Below are 20,981 nucleotides of genomic sequence, written 5' to 3'. Positions count from 1 at the left end.
CGCTTTATTTTTCTCCATAGGGTGAGCGAGTTTTCCCAACACCAGCGACTACACAAGTCATCTTTTCTTCATTGATTTGTGGTACCACCTTCATCATATATAAAGTTCCCATGTGTATATGTGGGTCTGGTTCTAAGAGCTCTATTCTGTCCCACTGGGCTATCGTCTATCTTTTAAAATGTACTAGATGGATTTGGGGCTCATCCCACTCATTGCCCTGCTGCCTGCTTCTGTACCAGCTTCCCGGATGACACCATCTCAGGCTGCCAGGTCCCTATGGCTTGTGGACGCTGCTTGCGATGATGAGCTGGCCAATCTGACCCCCTCTAGGAAATTTGGAACTGGAAAACTAGAATATGGAGATGGCTGACAGCTGAGGCAGAAGCCAAAAGGACACTTCAAGAGTAGCCATGATGCAGAGAGGTCAATATAGCCATCGTGGACTAGGTAGATGCATGGACCCATCCTGGAAGGTCACGAGGGAGCCATTGGAGAAGAGGGACATGAGCGGGGCAAATTTTCCGAGAGGGGAAAGATGCTGTGGTAGGCTAAATAATGGCCATCAGACAGCCAGGTCCTAATCCCTGGAACCTCTGAATGTTACCTGGTGTAACGAAAGGGAAGTTAACAAACATGATTCAGTTAAGCATCGTGATATGGGGAGATTATCGGCTGCACCCTACAAATAATCACACATGTCCTTAAAGAGGGAAACAGAGGGAGATCTGACTACAGAAGAGGAGAAGGCAATGTGGCCAGGGAGAAAGAGATTGGAGTGTTCCAGCCACGAGCCAATGAATGCTGGCAGCCACCAGCCGCTGGAGGAGGCAAGGGGTGGATTCTCCCCTGGAACCTCCAGAAGGAACCAGCCTGGCTGACACCTTGACTTTAGCCGTGTGGAACTAAATCACTTTGGACTCTGGCCTCCAGAATCATAAGAGAAAACATCTCTGTTGTTTTAAGCCCTCAAGTTTGTGCTAGTTTGTTACTGAAGCCATAGGAAACAAACATAAATGCTGTAAGAAAGGAGAGAGGGCTCAAGCTCTGTCCCAGGTCCTCATCCTGGAAGGCCTGACTCCAAGGAGGGTCTGCCCCGGATTCCTAGAGGAACCCCACAGCCTCACAGAAGGCCCCTCTCTCTGAGCTTCCTAAGCATACTTGAATTCTTGGAACCACAGGTGCCCTAAAAGGAACAGCCAATACTCCATAGCTTGACCCGTAAGACCATTCAAATCACCTTCCGCCTTCCTCCTCTACAGCCCAGTGGGCTTGTCTGCTGCCCTTCAGACATCTCATGAATAGCCAGTCCTTCCTCAAAGGCTTTGCTCCAGTTGGTCCCACCTGCTTGGGATGCCCTCCTCCCCACCTAACCCACCCATCCTTCAGTCTCAATAATACTGCCTTGTGGGCTCTAGTCCTCCCCCATTTCCAAGGTGGTATCATTTACATGATTCTAGCCAATAGAGGGCTGGTGTTTCCTGAGTTCTTGCCCGGTGTTGGGTGCTGTTCTGAGCACTTTACATGTACCGATACAACTCTCAGAACCCCCGGGAGCTCCATCGTCCTTCCCATTGTACAGATAAGGAAAGGTTCAGGTCAAGTTACTCCGATGTCAGGACTGCCCAATCTTCAGTCATTTGGATGCCACCCTCCCAACTTTTTCCATATGTGTATGCAACTCCTATTATTATTATTTTCTATTTTTCTTTCATTTGATTCCATTTCTCCCTTAAAGAATCATTCTAAAAGAATCTATCTAAGCATCTGACAAATGGAGAACCAGTTCATTGGCCATAAATAGTCATTGTAAAATAGAGAAAATGAGCGTACGTGGTGAGATTTCAGCTGCAGCAGCTTGGCATCTGAAGGCTCCAGCCTGCTCTCCTTTTGTTAAATAGGGAGACAAGCCAAGGGGTAGAGAGGTGTTAAAGATGTGAGTACCCAACTGGACTTCCTGCTGGACAACGCTGACAGAAATAGAAATTCTAAAAGAGAACTGAGAAGGGAATAGCCCTCTCACTGTGTGATGTGATGCTATTTCACGCCCCACCCGTGTGTCACTTAAAATCATCTCTCTGGGGAATCAGCGGTCAGTTGGGGTGAAGCTGCTGCCCTCGCCCCAGCCCCAGCCCCCGCCCCCAACGCTCTCAGCCTTCTCTGATCTCCCAGAGGACTTGCTGACAAGCATGAGACCCTCAGCAAATGCTGTTAGGATGGACAAGCAACTTTTCATACGTTTACCTCCCCAGCAAATCCTTAAGCTTCTCACAGAATGGTTTTCCATTTCCAGTTTCCATTCTAGATCCTGTCTCCTCAAGACCACCAAGAAGGGAGGCTGGCTCGCCAAGACCTCCTCACTAAGCATCTGCTGAGTCAGGAAGCGGTAACTCTTCTGTCCCTACAAACTTCTAAAGGACCGACAGCATCCCAGGACCTCAAGTTGTCCTTTCCAAAGTGCTCCCTAAGTCCCAACTAAATGGCTCTCCGGGCATTTAAGACTCCGACCATGATTAAGAAGAAAAATCAGTCACTGGCTCCTTTAAAATAACCCTTGCTATGCTGGACATTGTTGTGAAGTGCCCTTCAGCTTCTGCTTTCAGTGATGTGGTCCTTCAGAGTGGGGCATCTTCATGCACTGGCAGCAGGAGGGGGCAGGAGGGGCAGTGAGCTAGTAAACAGAGGCAGCCTGACTCCACCCCACTGCCCCCCGCAAGAGAGATGTCTTCTGAAGGCGCTGGAATGGAGCACAGCCCAGCAGAAGGAAAATGTGAGCAATAAATTCCTTCTGTGTCAGAATGTTTGTTCACTTCAATCAATGTCTGAAAATATCTGCCCTGAAATCTCTGTTTCCAGGATATTGGTCAAATATTTGAATGGGGCAGCCAGTTAATTGACTCAGGAGGAGCACCTGACAGAGAGGCAGAGGGAGGGCTGCAGGGGCCCAGGAAGACAGCCAAACCCACAGGTAGATCCAGTGACTCCCAGAGCCCGGCAGTCCCATCAGGTGCTCAGGGCAGGGGGAAGGGGAGGGGAGGCCAGGGGCACTGGAGGAGTGTGGGCTCTGGAGCCAACCTGCTCTTCCTCCCACCAGCCATGTGACTTTGGGCAGCTGGGCCTCAGTTTCTTCATCTGCAAAATGGGCTGACAACAATAGTACCTACCTCATGGGGTTAGTAGGAGAATTTAAACAGTTGATGCAGGAGAAGCATTTAGATCTAGTCCTAGGCATCCACAAAGTGTTTGCTACTATTATTGTTATTGTGACCCCTTACTCTGGCATTCAAAGCTCTCCCAATGTGAGTCTCATGTTGGAAGAGGGTGTTAGAGCTGGATAGGAGGTCCCCTGAATGTGTGTTCACACCCTGCCCTGTGACTGGTGATGCCCCCTTCCTTATGGTCTCTCTAAATCATCCCTCAAGGATGGCCTTTCCCAAAGACAAACCCTTTCCTGACCTCCTGGAGCATTTGTTATACATGCCATGCTTCAGGCCTGTATGATGAATTACTTGTGCAGCTGGGTTCTCCCTGGGGCCAATACTGGACCTGTCTGGTGAACTCGTGGGTGGGCCTGCACAGTGTCTGATATGTGGGCTAAAAGAAAGGTCCCTTCCCTTTCCTTTCATATTTTAATTGCTTTAAAACATGGGTTCTGTAGGAGAGATGGGGGTGCGGAAGCTGTCACGGTATCCTCATGGCTCTGTCTGGGTCCCACCAAGACAAGAACTGAAGGCTGGAGTGGGAGGAGCTGTTTATATGGTGGGGAGTCATGGAGTACAGAGGGGCCCAGCAGGGATGCTGTGGGGCCCGACTGCAGCTGCAGGTAGGGGAGAGGAGCAGCCCCTGTCTCTGCCCACGATCCACTTTGGCTCCAGGGTCATGGAGTGTCCGGGGCATGCGGGGCCATTCCAGCGGCTACGGAGGGTGTTCACAGCAGCGGCCCAGGTGAGTTACCCTCTTGGCTTTGTGTAAGGGACACCCACAAGGGATCAGGGGCAAAAGACCAGGTCAGTTAGACAGCACATGGGAACCGCCTCCCTCCCTGCCCATAGGGGCCCCTGCAATGCTTGGGGATCTTACCAAGAGCTGTAGTCTTAGGTTTTCGCAGGCAGAGAGGAGAGGCAAGAGCCAGTGACATTTGCCTTTCTAGGGACTCCATTACCACCTGCGTGCTGAGGAACCCTAGTATCTTTTGCATGCGCTTGTCATCAACCAGCCGATAATGTTTTGGATAAACCCTATTAACATTCCCATTGTACAGATGAGGAGACTGAGGTGCAGACAGTAGAAGTAACCTGCTCCAGGTTAGCTGAGACCTGAGTCAGGCTGGCTGTGAGAAGGGCCTGTTACTAAGAGTTCTCCCACTCTCTCTGCAGGGTGCCTGGCCCACAGCAGGCACACAATAAATGCTGATGACATGGAGATGCCGAGGGGAACGTAGGTGCAGATGTCAACATTTTTGTTCCGCCAGGAAGTCATGAATCAGAGCCGCGTAGGGGCGGGAGGTGGCTGATGGGCTGAGCCACTAGAACTCCATCTGCTTCACTCACCCTCTCTGCAGGGCACCCCAGGGTGTCTCCCTCCTGTGGCCCCCGCCCCATTCTCTTCTCCTCCTTCCTGTTTTGGCTGCGCAGAGCCCAGAGAGGCGAGGGAACAGCAGTGTGAGGCTGTGTCTGACTTCAGGCTTAATATCTTTGTAACCATATTGCAAAAGGGCATGCCTAAGACGGCGCCTTACACTTAATCTTTCTCTTTTATTGCTTTTTCTCTTGTATGATTTAACCTTGCACCAGGTATCAAGCTAGATAAATAAAAACTTTTATTTCAGATTAGTCCCGGCTGGGGGCTGCCTTGAAAGCTGAGCAGTCATCCGGGGAGTCAGATGAAAAAGGGAGCTGGGAATCTGAGCTGCTTAGAGGGGCTCACTGCAGGTTCAAAGCTCCTCAGAGATATTTGAGAGCTTTTCTGAGGTGGGAGGACGAGATCCCCTCCCAAGCCCACAGCCTGGGGAGGCTGAGGTAGGCGGCTGACGTCCCCCTTGTCCAGCCTTCCTGACCCGTGCTTCCTAAGTGGCCCCTCGCCCCAGTTACCTGCTCCTCATGCTGGTATTTCCTTCCCAATACTTAACATGGCCAGGAGACACTGCCTTTGATGATATTTAGTTATCTCTTCCTCACTAGAATGTGAGCTCTGTGGGCACAGTGACAGCGACTTTCCCTTCACAGTTGGTCCCCGGGGTCTGGCATGGAGCCTGGCACACAGTAGGCACTCAATTAATATCCACTGGTTAACTGAATGAATGAATGAATGAATGAATCCTAGGATTCCGGTCCGGCACGCAGACCAGCGGGTTGACGTGAATCACTTGGTTTCCCAGGCAGAATAGTAAAAGATAGCAAAAAGAATGTGGGTTTTGGAAGCATGAAGGTCTGGGTTTGAATCCTGTGTCCCCCACTTATGTGCTGTGGGACCCTAAGCACATCTCGTGAGCTCTGTGGGTCTAGTTTCCTTATCTGTAAAATGGCTCTGGCCAGCCGCCTTCTGGGGTTAGGGTGAGGGTGAGAGAGGATGTATGTAGCCCAAGGCAAACTCTCCCACAAGTTCAGAGAGAGAGAGATACAAGATGTTAGAGCAGCATGGCTTGTAATAGCAAAATTCAGTGTATACACCATTCGACAAGAAAATGGATGACCTGTGATAGTTTCCCATGATGAAGTAATACAGAGTAATGAAAATGAACAAATAATATCTACATCAAAAAAAAATACGGATGGATCTTGGATATATCATATTGAAAAGAAAACACAAGTCCCAGGAGACTGTGTGTGATACTTTTTAAATAAAGTTCAAAGACAACTAAAGGCAAGCAATATGCAATGTGACAAAATAATTTTTAAAAGCAGAGGAATGAAAAAATGCAAGATTGAAAGAGACAGCTATGGGACGGGGAGGCAGGGGATGGACTGGAGGAGGAACACAGGTATGTGAGGTATGCACGATGGTTTAGCTCTTGGGTTGGTTGGTGGGTTCAGGGGTGTCCACAATATTATTAAAAATTAATAATGAAACCAAAGTGGACCAGTCCTGACCGTAGGCCAAGGACGACGTCTAAAGCAGTTGTGTGTGCCTGAAGTGGGCCAAGATAAAGAAAGAGAATGCAAAGCAAACGCCGGCTAATTTCACAACCCTCCAAGGATCTCAAGCCCCGAGCAGTTCAATAAAAAGCAGTTATTTAGAGATGAGGAAAAACTAGAAATGAGCCAAATTTTTAAAAAGACAAATACCTGTTGACCTGGGGAAAGCAGACTAGAACCTCCCACCAAAGCAACCACTAGGCGTGAAGTAGAATGAGCCCCAGCCCCCGAAAGCAGCCTCCAGCCACGACTGGTCTGCCAGACTCCAGGCCTGGAGAGAAGTGGGTTCTGAGCTGAGTGGAGGGCCATCCCCTGCCCAGCTGTGGAGGCGGAATCGAGGTGCTGCTTGGGCCTAAGTGGGAGGTCCTGGGCGTGCTCCCACTGTACATGGGGCCCACAGGAGGCTCTATAGTGTCCCGAGCAAGGGTCAGAGACTCCTGCCCATGTGGGAAAGGGGAGAAGCAGAAAGGGAGGGTCTCAGAACATGGCGGTGAAACCTCTTCAAAGTCCACTGACTAATTTGATTCATGGGAAAGAAGCAAGGGGCAAGGCACAGCTACTGACAAAGAGCGTGCAGGGCCTCCGTAAAGGAGAGAAGAACAAAGACTCAGGTTTATCACAAAGGTGGGGCACAGAAGAGTGTGGGTAGCAGGAGCGAAGAAGAAGTGTACCCCTGAAGAGCGGAGGGAGAAGGATCAGGGAGAATGAAGTGCGGGCTCTCCTGTGGCTCATCAGGAGGAGTTTAGTGTTAGTGTGACCTATTGTTGTTGTTTTGGTATGTGGTGGGAGAGAACTGGAAATAATATATGTTTAATCAAATTTTTAAAAAGTCAGAGGCACTGTCCCTAAATATTGTTGAAAGAAGAGAGCCATAGGATGAAAACTGGATAAACCTTGGATGGCAAATTCATTCCAGCTCTTAGGAGAACGCCTGTCAACTACCAGTGGCTGATGGAGGCTTGGAGGCCCATTCAGGCTCAGTGGGAAAGTGTGCCGTGATCAATTAGTGATGTCTGCCTTGGTATGGGATGGGGGAGATCTGATACACGTGCTGACACGGGTCTAGTGTGGCAGTCATAGGTGTAAGCAGATCAGCTTTCCTTATGAATATGTTCTTTTCTGCCTAGGCTACCACCAGGAACCCCTTAGAGGTTAGAAGATTCTTTGTCTCCCCCTTTTCCTGCACCATATTTTCACTATATCACCTTGCTGACTTCCCTCCTATACATCTTCACAACAACCCCCAGTCCTCCCCTAGACTGATGCAGTAACCTGTTAGCAGATCACCCTCATTCCAGTGCTTCCTGTTCCGATCATCCAGAACTCCTATGAGATAAGTCTTCTGATGACCCTCCCACCCCCAGCCATGCTCAAGCACCCATATCTTTTGCCTTGTATGCCCTCCACCAACTGGCCCCACCACTTGTCTCTGATCTGCCCTGACTCCTCCCTGGCTCCCTCTTGGCTCCATCCGTTCCCCACTGTGCCTGGCCAGATGCCCTGAGGTTTCTGGGGCTTCCAGGCACCCACTGTGTACTCTAAGCCAGGGGCTTTGGTGTGCAATTCAGACTTCCAAAGCAGATCTTCTTGGGGGGAGAAACACGCCAAGCAGCTTAATCACAAGGGCTTTGAAGTGATTCAAATGATGGTCTCCTGTGATAGCTGTCCCCCACTAGGCCCTGGCCAGGGGCCCGATTTAGTTATTGGCATATGTGGGGGTGTGGGCTTGGGCAAGTCTGACTGCTTATTCTTCCTCTCTCTCTCTCCACACACACACACACACACACACACACACACACACACACACACAGCTTTCATTTCAAAGCGCTCAATGTATTTTCAAGGAACTGCCTCACTTGGTAGCATTGAAAGTGAAATCCAGCAAGGGGCGAGTGAGAGCTTTGTCCTTCACTAACCAACCTGGGCAAGTCCGCCAGCGTGACCCAGTGGTGAGGCCACTGCCTTTCAAGCTGGGACTGAGGGCTTTCAGCCCTGATACTGCACACCTATTCTTCCTTCTAGGCCAGCATTTCTCAACCTGTGTTGCATGTCCCTCCAACCTCCCTAGCCATTTGAAACATTTTTCCTAACTGCTCCCCAAAGCTGCATGAAATTTTAATACCACAGATATAACATATGTATATCTGTGCCTTATACATAAAAGAAGTAAGATATTTTTTACCTCTCAGAATACATTTTTGCCCCCTTGGGGGTGATATTATCTTGTTGATGACACGTGCTCTTCTAGACCAGAGCTTCTCAACGGGTGGTCCCCAGACCAACCACATCAGCGTCACCTGGGCCCCACCTCTGGAGTTTCTAATTCAGGTTTAGGGTGGGGTCAAAACTTTTTCATTACTAATATAGTTCCCAGGCGAAGCTGATCTGGAGCCAACACTTGGAGAACCAGTGTCATCATGCAAATTGGCTACATTCTGGAACCCAAGAGACCTGGGTTCAAATCCCTGCTCTTCTGCTTTGTAGCTGTGACCCTTGGTCAGTCTATAAAAGTCCCTGAGCCTTGCTCTACGTGCCTATAAAGTGGAGTAATGATGTCTCCCTCATACACTATTGTGAGGGATAAACGGGTCCAGCCAGTGCCTGGCTCACAGCAGGTACCCAACAAATGGGGTTCCCCTCCCCTCAGCCTGGGGGATATTGCAGAACTGCGGGAGGCCCAGGGAAGCAGGGCTCAGATAGGGAAAGGGATGATGAGAGAGGTTAAGCCTCTTCAGCCTGGAAAGTGGTGTCTGGGCTGAGATGGTGCTGTAATGCAGAAAGTGGTGGAAAGTGCTAGCTTGGGCTCCTTCACCAAATCCTTACACCCCAGGGTGGTGAGGGCCTTCAGGTACCGGAGAAGGGTTTGTTTAGTGTCAATTACAGGAAGGAGAGAGTGAAATGACAGAATTCATCAGTCCGGTGTTTATGGAAAATGAAAATGCCTCCCCGTTGACCTGCTTGCTTCCACCTGCCCTCCTCCAACCCACTGTGAGCTTCTCACAAGGCAACCCCGACCACGTCCCTCCCCTGCTGACCTGGCTCCCCACTGCCCTCAGGACCAGGGCCTGGCTTTCTCCTGGGCTGGGCATTCCACACCCTGCGTGGCTGGCCCTGCCTCCCCCTGTGGCCTCCTCCCCCACGGCCTCCCTCACGTGCTGAGCTCAGCCACGCTCAATTACTGCAGCGCCAAGACCGGGCTGCACGCTCTCCTGCTCTGGGATCTTGGTACTCTGCTGTTCCTCTGCCTGCAACGACCCTCCCTCCACACTTCCCGGCTGGTTCCTGCTCATCAGTCGGGGCTGGCTTAGATGATCTCTCCTCATTGAGCCTCCCCTCCCAGTGACGGCTGGGGAGGCTCCCCCCTCCCACGGATTCTTTCTCACTTTTCCTGACGGATATTTTTGAATATACACAAAAGGAGAAAGAACGGACTAGTGGACCCCCCAAGGAGCCATTGTTCCATGTTAACAATTATCAGCACAGCCCCTGCTGGTCTCCACAGTGTTCCACCAAGGCATTGCAGCCTGTCCCCCTGACTGCCTGCAGGTTCCTGAGGCTGAGACAGTGATTCGGGCCCCACCAGCTCTCAGGACATTCGCACAGAGAAGGCCCTCAAGCCACTGTGGGTGGATATTAAGAGTCCCCATTTGTTGAGCACTTGCTACAAATTCAGGTGCTCTGCTAAGTGCTTCCGCGTCTTAGCTCACTGAATCCTCATAGCGTCCCTGTGAGACGTGGGTTATTATTACTTCCACTTTACAGACTGGAAAACTGACGCTCGGAAGGTTACATAGCTGGTCGGTGGTAGAAGGCAACCCAAGGCGGTCTACCTCTGCAATAGAGCTGCTCATTGAAATAGAATGTGAGCCACATGTGCTATTTGAAATGTTCTAGTAGCCACATTAAATAAAAAATAAATAGGTAAAGTTAATTTTAACAGTATGGTATCTTTAACCCAGTACACTGAATATACCATTGCAACATGTCATCAATGTAAGACATTACTGAGATATTTTACAATCTGGTTTTCATTCTAAGTCTTCAAAATCCTGTGTGTTATCTTTACAGCACAGCTCAAATCAGACTGGCCACATTTCAAGTGCTCCAGGGCCACACGGGCAACCGTATTGGCCAGCACAGCTAGCAATCACCACCCTGGACACGGCCCTAAAGCCTGCACTCTCAACCACGTACTTCTCTATACTTAAATGAATTAAGGAGAAAGTGAGTGACTAGGAGTCCCAAGGACCCCTGGTCCTGATCTTTCTTTGACAATAATGCTTAATATTTTATGGCCCTTTAGAGTCTCTCTGGCATCATCTCATCTGCCACGGGAGTTATTATCTCCATTCCATGAATGAGGATTATGAGGTTAAGAGGGCCAAACGCCTTGCTGGACACCCTGCGGCAGGTGGGGGTGCTGGGCCTCACACTGACAATTCTGGACTCCAAGTCCAGTGCTCTGCGGGGCAGCTGCCCCTTGAAGCAGGACTACCTCCCTCTGGTAGAGGAGGGTGTCTGCTCAGACCACAGGCTGGGCTGGCCACTGGGGACAGGAGCCCGCAGAGCTCCAGAGGTCAGGCCCTGGAGGAAGTGATGCCCTTGGTGAGCGGCAGGGCAGGCACGGGCTGAGGGAGCGATGGGGCCCGTGCCAGGTCCTCTCTGGGCAAAAACCTTGTCCTTCTTTGGTCACAGTTTGGCCACAAGAGGCTGAGAAAAAATTGATGGCAGTGGAGCCATAACTTACCTCTGAAGGCCTCTTTGTTCTTGGCAAAACAGAGGGGTCATTAGTAACGGGGAAAGCACTGGTGTGCGGACATAAATCCCCCCGGCTGCAGGGACGGTAAACAGCCCGGAGGGGACAGGGCCTCAGGGAGCTGGGCAGGTTAACCTTGTGCCATGGATCCCTGCGGGCTCAGGCCTGTGTGCGAGGCAGACCACCTGCCCAGGCTCTGGGGGTCACCCACGGTGCCCTCAGGACTCGCACCCAGCTCCAGGAGACCCTGAGGCCCTCAGTTCTTTCTTTCTAATGAAAATGGTTCCAGAGCACCTGGGCTGGAGCAGGCTCCCACACTGGGCACTCAGGGCCAGCGCGGGGCGGTCAGCATGAAGGGGCCCGGGAGGGCATCCCTTCTTCTTGCTTCAAGCCAAACAGGCACCGGCCAAGCCACCTGGGAGAGGGCTGCGACTTAACACCCTTGGAGAGGCAGGTGTGTGAGGCCAGGCCCTCGGCAGACAATGTTCTTTGCAGCAGTGTCTACACTGGCCGGCTGGGGGAAGTAGAGAAAAGGCCAAATCCTAGCCTCTGTCCACCTGTCCCCCTGGGGACTGTGCCCTCCTGCCTGCCTGCCTGCCTGCTTGGGTTTGGGCTGAGGCTGGCTCACAGGGAGTCCACACCGGCCCAGGCCCCGGGGAGAAGGGCAGGCAGGGGAGCCAGGTGCTCAGGATGGCAAGGGAAGAAAGAGGACTGCCCTTTCCTCAAGCTGCCTGAAAAGGATTTGGGTGCGCTCGGGTGGCGACAAATACCCATGACAATGAAGACCATCGTGGCCACCCCGCCAAGTGCTACCTCACCGAGAGGATGGCAGACATTTGCCGCAGTGCTGCCCCCTCCATTTCCACACCCATGGCAGACTCTACCAACTGATTACCGCACTGAGCCTGCTTGGCTTCCTGGTCCTCTTCGGGCAGCCATTACCAATCAATCAAAGTTGGCAGGTAAGAGAAAACCCATCTGTCATCCTTTCTAAAAGCCCTGAAGGCACATCTGTGCTGGCAACGGGAATCCTATAAAACTATGCTAAGTGTTCCAGGTCTTCCAGAACTTTCTGCCTCCTGCCCCCACCTTCACACACATCCCCTACCTGTCGTTTCACATCCTGGGTCTCCCTCCTCGTCCTGTTGTTTGCACTTGGGAACCTGGCCCAGGAGAGCGTGCCTCTGGAAATCTCACAGGATGCTGCCTCAGGCAATTGCCCCCAGACTCTAAGCTTCAGAGCCCAGCCCAGATACCAAAGCAGCTCTGCCCTGCAGCCTCCTGCTCCGGAGGAAAGGGGTGACCGGGGCCATCTCTGAAGGTTAGAGAGGACCTGAGGGTCTGGGGCTGGTGGCCTGACACCCAGCACGGACCTGAAATGGACCAATGCCCTGGAGGATGGCCTCCCAGTGTCACTGCAGGCATTATTTCCAGTCTGTCCATGACCTCAGGCCAGGCCCTGGCTCCCTGCTCCCCACCCCCACCTAGGAGTATGTCTGGAAGCAGCCCAGAGCCAATGAGATGAGGAGACAATCCCTTACCCAGCCAGGTATCCTGCCCATGCTGCCACCTCATACTAGGCCCCCAACTCCATCACCCTTGGGGCTCACCGGTGTTCCCTCAGAGCTCCAGCACAAGCCTCCTGTCACTGGGAGGCACTTGCTTTGCTTCCCAATTTGACAAACTCATGAAGGATACCAGTATCAGCATGGGCCTCCCATCTCCTCTGCTCACCAGGAGAGGGCCCCTAATTCCCAGGAGGACTCTGCCTTCCTACAGAATGGCTTCCTTCCTAGGACCTCCTTTTCCATATCCTGGCCTAAGGACCACCTACCTCTGGAGCACTGGGAGAAAGGACCTTTCCTGGGTTGCACCGCAGTGCCACAGAACGAGAATCTTCACGCATGCCAAGGACTCTGCATTTTTGGTAGGAGCCCCAGCTGATTCTTGGGCATACTGGAATTTGAATACCCGTTACCCTAGAGTGATGCTCATTCATTCATTCTACAAGTACATATTGGGCTTAATTCTTGTTGAGTCCTGTCCTGGGCATCAGAATGGGGAGGAAATGGGGTGCGGGGAGCAGAGGCCCAAACCCACACTGCTGTTACTGACCACATGAGCTGGTCTGACATTCGCTCTGGGTCCTGGGGTCCCCTGGGCTTAGAAGCACAATAACAGTTATGCTAGAAGGTGCAGGTCACAGGAAGCCCATAATGCCCTGATTTCGTGCATTCCAAGGATGTGAGGGGTCTCCCTCACACCAGCTAACCCTCAACATCCGGAAGGTATTATTAGTTGCTGGCAGAAATAATAATAACAGCTAACACTTATAAAGTACTTTAATAATTAATTAAGCTCTTGACATACAGTGAGACTTCTGACTTTTGAACCACCTAAGGTAGATACTCTAATTGCTCCCACTTTATGGATGAGAAACTGAGGTATGGAGAGCCACCCCAGGCAGGATGCCCAGGAGACTCCATCCACGTTCTTGATCACTACACACATCGGTGCCTTTTGAGCTTCAGGGAGAAAATGCCCCCAAAGTGCCACTCTCTATTCTTGGCAGTGTGGTAGGGCGGGGCAATGGGGCGGACACTGGCCTGGTGGCCTGCCATCCTCCTGGCCATTAGTCTGGCCTGCCCAGATGCACCAGGCTGACCGTTCACTCACCAGCGGGTTGGGCAGGGAGGCCACGTGTGGGGTGTGGGTGTGGGTGGGAGAACAGGGACAGGTCTGGAGTGTGTGAGTGAGTGAGCAGTTTCTCCTGGACCTCACCAGCCGCCTTGCTCCAAAGCCACCCAGTCCCAAGACAGCCAAGGAGCTGCTGCTTTGTCAGTCTTTGGGTGGGGACGTGGGGTGAGGGGTCCCATCAACCAGAACCCTCTTTGCATTCAGTCACTGTTCTGCTCAACCAAGGGATTGGGTGGGGAAGGAGGGCTTATGTGCCTCCGTGCAACATTCCAGACGAGACATGACTTTCTAACGGTCAGAAATGTAAAAGGAGCATGAAATCAGCCGAAGTTGCAGCTGTATTAGTTCTAAAGTGATGTAACAGCTGCCATCTTTTCATCAAGTGAGTAAAGAAAAACAAAGAAAATCCCAGAGCACTGGTAAGAGTCACCAACGACCTAGGCTCAGAGCCCCAAAGTGCCCGGAAGCCTGAGACCTCGGACAGCGGCGCACGCTCCTGCCTTCCAACACCACCCAGCAGCCCCAGGCACCTAAGCCTCTGTTCCAAGCTCCTTTTCCCCTCCCCTGCTCCTCCCTCCTTTAGCCGGTCAGTTCCCTGCCTGGGTCCTTTGGCCAAGGTTGTCCCTGGGGGCAGGTCCCTTCATGTCACTGTCCCACATGGCCATAGATCTCTCCACTGTCCTGCAGAGCCTGACACTCCTAATGCAGCTCTTCTTGAGTCGGGGTGGGGGACCAGGGCAGCCCAGACCTTACCTGAGATGATGGTGTAGCCAATCCCCCGGGGACGTCCTTTATCCTGGTCGATGGCGGTGATAACACGCACCGTCGTGCCCTGGGTGGGAAAGAGAAAGGACTTGAGTTTGGTCGCCCAGCCCCCAGGCTGCTGTTCTTCTTTGTAGCTGTCCCGGCACCCACAGCTTCCCTCCCCATGGGGACTTCCTGGCCAGCCTAGGAAGTAGGTACCGAGTACACAGGCCATCATCCCTGGGACATATGCTGAGGCCCCCGGGCAAACACCTCCATGTCCACTGGAGAGGCCCAATCTTGCTGATTCTCTTGCTTCCCCTTCCCCTCCCCAACTCCCCTCATTCGAACAAACCACCCAGGGAAGAAGAGCTGATGGAGGAGCATCCAGCAGGAGGACAAGAGGTCTGGTCTCTATCTCGAACACACATCAATGCTGTGTGACCTCAGGAAGTTTGCTGCACCCCTCTGGTCTGTTTTTCCCCACCTTAATATGAATAACAACAACTCAGTTTTCAGTAAGGCCTGAGTAAAGGAGAAGATCATGAATCAACTACTCTGAATGAAAGCATCATAAACCCTGAAAATGAGTATCTCCAGGGATGACTGTGACAACCATGGAGGCCACCATGGTCCTCTGAAACAAGCCCCATCCGACACTACAACCAGCAGTTCCTGCCTCACATGGCTCTGCCCCACACCCCATTCATTCTCCCTGCAGCACTGGGGGAGAAGGGGCTAGGGGCTGGGACTCCCACATGGGGATTCGGGGACCCCTGCTTTTGGGGAGCACACAATATGCACAGACACTGCTATACAGATATGAGGTTGCTTAGATGCGTAAATGTACCCCAGAGTGTACAAGTCCACCTGGAGGAAAGAGTTGTACAGATGGTGACATTTAGGATGGCTCATGACGAGTGAGTGGGAGTTTGCCAGAGAGAGAAAACAAAAAGGAAGGTGCTCCAGGCAAAAGACACAACACCAGGGGGCTTCCCTAGTGGCGCAGTGGTTAATAATCCGCCTGCCAATGCAGGGGACACGGGTTTGAGCCCTGGTCCGGGAAGATCCCACATGCCGCAGAGCAACTAAGCTTGTGCGCCACAACTACTGAAGCCCGCACGCCTAGAGCCCATGCTCTGCAACGAGAAAAGCCACTGCAATGAGAAGCCCGTGGGCCACAAAGAAGAGTAGCCTCCGCTCGCCACAACTAGAGAAAGACCGTGCACAGCAACGAAGACCCAACGCAGCCAAAAATTAATTAATTAATTTAAAAAAAAAAAAAAAAGACACAACACCGGCAGGGGTTTGGAGGCCTACGACTCACTAGGAAGAGATGCTGGCATATAATGGACACACTCAAGTATCAATTGATTGGCCAAGTGATTGAATAAATGAACGTACAAATGATTGGATCCTAACTTCGCCACCACCACCACTTGCTGAGTCGCCCCTCACCCAGGGCAATGTTTGCTTTGCTCTCCAGGCCCTATCACACCAGCCATGCCTGCCTGAGATTCTGGCCCAGGTTGCAGTTCCCCTGACTGATGGAGAGCAGGACAGCCTTGTCCCCAACCCCTAGGGAGATATCAACCCTGGCATTTGCATGTCTAATGAACGTCTCTTGTGGCATTGGTGCCTCTCACATATTCACTGGTCATCAGCTGGAGACTGAAGCCTGCAGGCTGCACCCTCCACCCCCACCTGAGCACCTTCTCCTGTGGAAAGAGGCTAGTTCCTGACATGCAGGCCTCTGACCTGGAGGGAGTGCCCTGGGGGCAAGGTGCCTCCGACTCCTCCTGGTCTCCCTGCCAGGACACAGGAGGGGCATCTGCCACCTCACCCTGCTGGGGCAGTGCTTCCCCTGCACAGCTGTCACTCCAGCCTCTCCTGAGCCCAGGTGTGCGGCAATCCTGAACGCCCCCAGGTTTGGCTGAGGGAAGGTGAGAATGTTGCAGGGGAAACGTCTCCAGCAGAGAAATGGACACAGCGCAGAGGCGGAGGCCACACAGAAAGCAGGTCTGGCTCCTTCCTTTGCACTCCCCGCTCTTCCCCCCCGCCCAGGAGCTCTAGCTAGATCCCATGGAGGAAACAGACTGTTACAAAGTCAGAGAAAGATGCTATTAAAGACGCATCTGTCGAAGTGGGTTCTGAGGACCTGAGCTGTGTGAGAGAGTGTGAAGCACCTGCGGCGGCAGGGGCCCTTCCCCAGCACTCACTATGTGCCTGGCGCTGCTGCGAACGCCTTTTATGTATTAACTCATTTCACCCTCTCAACTACCCTGGGAGACGGCCCTATTTTACAGATGAGGAAACTGAGCACCACGAGTTAAGTGGCCTTTCCAAGGTCCCACCGCGAAGAGGGAATGGTGAAGCCAGGATTCAAGGTCAGGTACTTTGGCTCCAAAATGCTCTTGCCTGCCAGGAGATGCTGCTTCTGTAACAGGTCGTTATAGTAATGATAACTGTCATTTATGAAAGTTGTGGCTATGTACCACGCACTAGTGTAAGCACTTTACATGTATTAATTCATGCCAAATATGGGAGAACATACATTCCCTGTCCCTCCCTTGGAGATGCACGACGGGCTTTAATGTGGTAAAGGCTCCCAGAAGTAGTAAAGCAGTAAAGAAATCTGTTACCCTTTGTTCTCCCCCGTCTTCTGAGCTGAAGACAGATTCTTTTTGTGTAACATCTTAACAGCCTCAGACCCAGGGGTACGTGGGAGGTCATCTGGGAAGCACTGCATTAGATGTGAAGGGTCTACACAAACGGCTCCCCCCATCACTCCAGGGGGCGTCTTTTGGGGGTATGCCTTTCCTGGTGTCACTCCTTACACAAGAGAGGCCTGGATTTGTCCCCAGGCCTGAGAGTCCAGGACTCTGGTCTGAGGCTCCAGCTGCCAGGAAGGGCTTTCTCAACACAGGGTCAGCTCCCTCTTTCACAGCCCCATGCAATCTGAGCCTCACATGTGTTCCAGCATGAGGGTCCCCTGGCTGCCCCTGGCCTGCTGAGGGCAGGGGCTGGCCTGCCAGGTCAGCTGGGCCCAGTGCCTACCAAAGCACCATTCCAGACAGTCGCTAAACAATAAACCTCAAGGGGCAGCTGCATGCTTGCAGACGTACAACCAGGGCCTGGAGTGGTCAGTGAGCCTCAGGAGGACGGGAAGGGGGCCAGTGCTGGCCTGTGCAAAGAGGGGAGGTGGTGGTCAAGGAACCCTCAGCCCTCAGAGCCCTGTGAGAATCTCCCCACGGGTAGCCCTGCCCTTGGCAGCCTGGAGTCCTCCTGGGGGGCCAGGGCTCAGATGGCCCAGTGGGAGAGCCAGGACCAGACGGCAAGGAGGCTGGCTCTCCCCCGGAAGAGCCACACCTGAGCTTCCACGAAGAGAGCTCTAAAAGGCTCCTGACAAAGTTTGGGTTTTCATCTTTTTGGATAAATAAATCCATTTTTAATAAAACCCTGAGCTTTTAATACAAGTGCAGCCACAAAGACTGGAAATGTTATGAGAAGGAATTAACAGGGAGGACTAGGGGCTCCTGGGAACCCACCGCTCTTGTTTCAGTCTCAGTGATTATATTTTCAATATACTGAAACTATTTCCAAAGATGAGAGGATGGAGAAGTGCCCGTCGTGGGCCTGGGCCCCTCTACAGGGGTGCACTCTGCTTGACTGGCTCTCCAGAGAGGTACCCCAGCTTGGGGTGCATCAGGGTATGGCCAGGAGAGCAGGTAGGTGGGCGCAGAAGGGCTAGAGTTGGGGCCCACCTGGCCACAGGGCTTCTTCCCTTCATAGGAACCCACACTGCAAGCAGGAGGCTTCCTGGGAAATGAGGCCCCCACCTCCGCCCCCAACCCCTCCCCCGAGAAGCTAAAGGTGCACAGGCATGCAGGGTCCCAACTCCTTATTGGGGGAAGATCAGTACAGCAAGGAGGTTAAGGGTGTGACTCTGGTCAGCCTGTCTGGATCTGAATCCTTTGCGTGAGTTACTTAACTTCTCACCGTTTGGGTTTTCCCCATCTATAAAGTGGGTATTACAACAGTCCCACACCTCAACAAGGGATACATGGAAAGCACTTGAAACAGCACTGGGTGCACAGAAAATGCTATAAAAGTGACTGTCACTATTCACTGGAGCCTGGAACCGCCGTGCGCATCTGATGAAAGCTAAGAGGCCTCTTCCCAGACTATGCATGCATGTGACGTTCCAAACAATTCCAGCAAAATGCAGGCCCCGCAGGACCCCAGGTTAATGATCCCCACCCTGGAGGGAAGACGTTTTCTGGGAATTCTATAGAGAGAAGAGCTAGGAGCTCACAGGGAGAGCTAGCATTAGTTGAGCACCTACTGTGTGCCAAGCACTGTGCTGGGCTCCTGCATAGGTTCCTTCACTTTTTTCTCACAACCTCTCACAGTGAGGGTACATATGGGGAGATTGCGGCTCAAGGTGTGGTGAGGGGGTGAGTGAGGGTGCCAGGCAGCCCCAGCCTCTGAGGCTTGGGTACCAGTAGGGAAGTCGGGGCAGAGCTGAGACGAGCTGGGACTGCTCTAGAAGGAACAGGACTCTCCCTTCTGTGGCTGCCTCCTTCCAAAGAAGCTGGCCAGGAGAGTGGCTGAAGCTGGAGCCTCAGGGGGCCTGTCTACCTCTTTCTCTGCTGGCCCAGCACCATGCCCCTCCCCCATTTCCATGACAGGATTAAGGACTTGAAAGGATGACATGCAGTTTGCTTCGGGAGTGGGAGGCGCCCTTGGGGGGAGGCAGCCCATGGGTCCGGAAGAGACTTCCGACAGGAGCTGCCACAGCAGATTCTGAGGCAGAAAATCCTATTTCTCAGTCCTTAATTCCAGTCAATTCCAGTCAAAGGGCTGATAGGCATCGGCTGGCAGTAATTTGTGCAGTTTATCCGCTCTTTTCACCTTCTATCGGTCCTTCACTGACGGGCAGGCCGACATGCTGTTGCTCGAGTGAGGAAATTAAAATTTGATGCAATAATCCCAAATAAGAAGAATTTTATTAGGTAATATATACACTTTAGATGAGGCATGCTGACCTGATACACTGATAGAGGGAGGCGTAACATGCTGGGAGCTGCAGATAAAAAGGGGGAGTGAGGGAGAGTGGGTGAGGGTCCGGATGGAGGCGCTGGGCCAGCAGAGGCAGGGCCGGGGATGGGGGACTCCTGGGTCCTCCAGCCTGGGGGACTGATCAGGCCATGGAGCTCCTCTACCCTGGACTGGCCGGGAAAGTGCTGCGTTAAATCAGGGCTCCACACTGTAAAGGGACATGGAGGGCCCAGATCAAGGCACGGAAACGGATTAGAAGCCTGGAAAAATCAGGCTTAGGGTGTATGGGAAGCTGTGCAAGGGACGCGGTGAACTTTCAAGACTGGAGGCAGGGAGGCCAGAGGTGTGTGGACACGGAGGCGATTCTGTGGGCGCTGGGAGAGTCCGAATCTCCCAACTTACTTCCTTGTCTGGCTTGCCCACGCCTGGTCATGACCCAAGAGGCAGGACTCAGACCTGCTCCCTGGGAGCCCCCCAGACATTGGCTTTAGTGGCCTTGCGGGGCCAAAGGGACAACCCTGGCAAGGCAAAGAGATATCAAGGTCCCTCATCCTGAGGAAGAACCATGTCAGATGTCAAGAAACCGAGCATAAGGAGCGCGGGAGACAAGGGGAGAAAGGGCCCCGTTTGCCTGTTCTGAGGAGTCATCCTAGCAGGGGCCCGTGGAATCATCGGGAAAGCGTGGCTTAGCACAGGGCCCTGCACGCAGCAGGGGCTTAATGAACATCTAGAGGATGAGTAAAAGAATGAAAAATGGAATGGATGGCTGGACGAACTCAGAAATCTGCAGATCCGGAAGGAACACCTGTAGTAACAGCTACATTTAGTATTACTCTGCTACGATACAGGGATGCCAGGAGAGACAAGACAAACTGAAGGTCTCGGACGATACTCACACCAACACCCCTCTTGCTGAGCACCGAGACACTGAAATGAGGCTGAAGATGGGACCCCCCAGCCCAATCCCAACACATAACCGCGGCGTTCTAACGTCTGTTAATGCCGGCACTGCTGGGTGCTTCAATCTCTAAAACCCCCAGGCTAGGGAGGCACAATTGAGACAGCTGTAGCCCCGGTTCCCCGAAGAGGAAGAGGTCTGGAAGTCATGTGATTTGGCCAAGCAAGTACATGGCAGTACAGCGACCTGCTCCGAGACCCCTGGCTGCCCAGCCACCATCATGTCCTCACTTCAATCGACAAGCTGGCTTTGCCCATATTGCCTGCATTCAGCCCTGAGCACGATGCCCTGGGAGGCCTGTGGGAGGTTCCCACAGGTCCCAAAGACTCAGCCACCTTGGTGACCAGGAGCCCCAAAGTAACCCACTTACACGTCGGTGAACGTTACAGGTGTGGCTACAATTCAGTGGGAAGTCATGCAGCGTAAGGAGGGTGAACTCCAGCAGAGCTGAGGGGAGAGGGATGTCTATGCCTGGGCCAGTGAGGAGGAAGCCAGGAAAAAATTCCAAGAAAGGTCGTCAGTGAGCTGGGAACCAACAGATGGGTGGACTTGGGGTTGGTGACCAGAGCAGGCACAAAGGGTGATGAGGATGACAGGATAGCGAGAGGGCTGGTCTGACCAGGGCATTTGTTTG

The 20,981-nt window shown here is 52.6% G+C and overlaps 1 protein-coding gene across 1 annotated transcript in view; it reads right to left on the bottom strand.

Moving 5' to 3' along the window:
• The window catches only part of LOC309834716 (cadherin-23), a gene marked incomplete at both ends in the record, with an annotated part of 313,077 nt that overhangs the window by 164,533 nt on the left and 127,563 nt on the right, over positions 1-20,981 (bottom strand). Inside the window, one exon of the mRNA XM_082673735.1 lies at positions 14,338-14,416. Within this exon, the coding sequence (XP_082529861.1) occupies positions 14,338-14,416 (79 nt within the window). The remainder of the gene's footprint in view (positions 1-14,337; positions 14,417-20,981) is intronic.

Source organism: Grampus griseus (assembly GCF_964374135.1).
Source record: "Grampus griseus genome assembly, chromosome: 16".
NCBI classification, from domain to species: domain Eukaryota; kingdom Metazoa; phylum Chordata; class Mammalia; order Artiodactyla; family Delphinidae; genus Grampus; species Grampus griseus.
The sequence above is the reverse complement of the archived record's forward strand: the minus strand, read 5'-3'. Positions and strand labels throughout refer to the sequence as shown.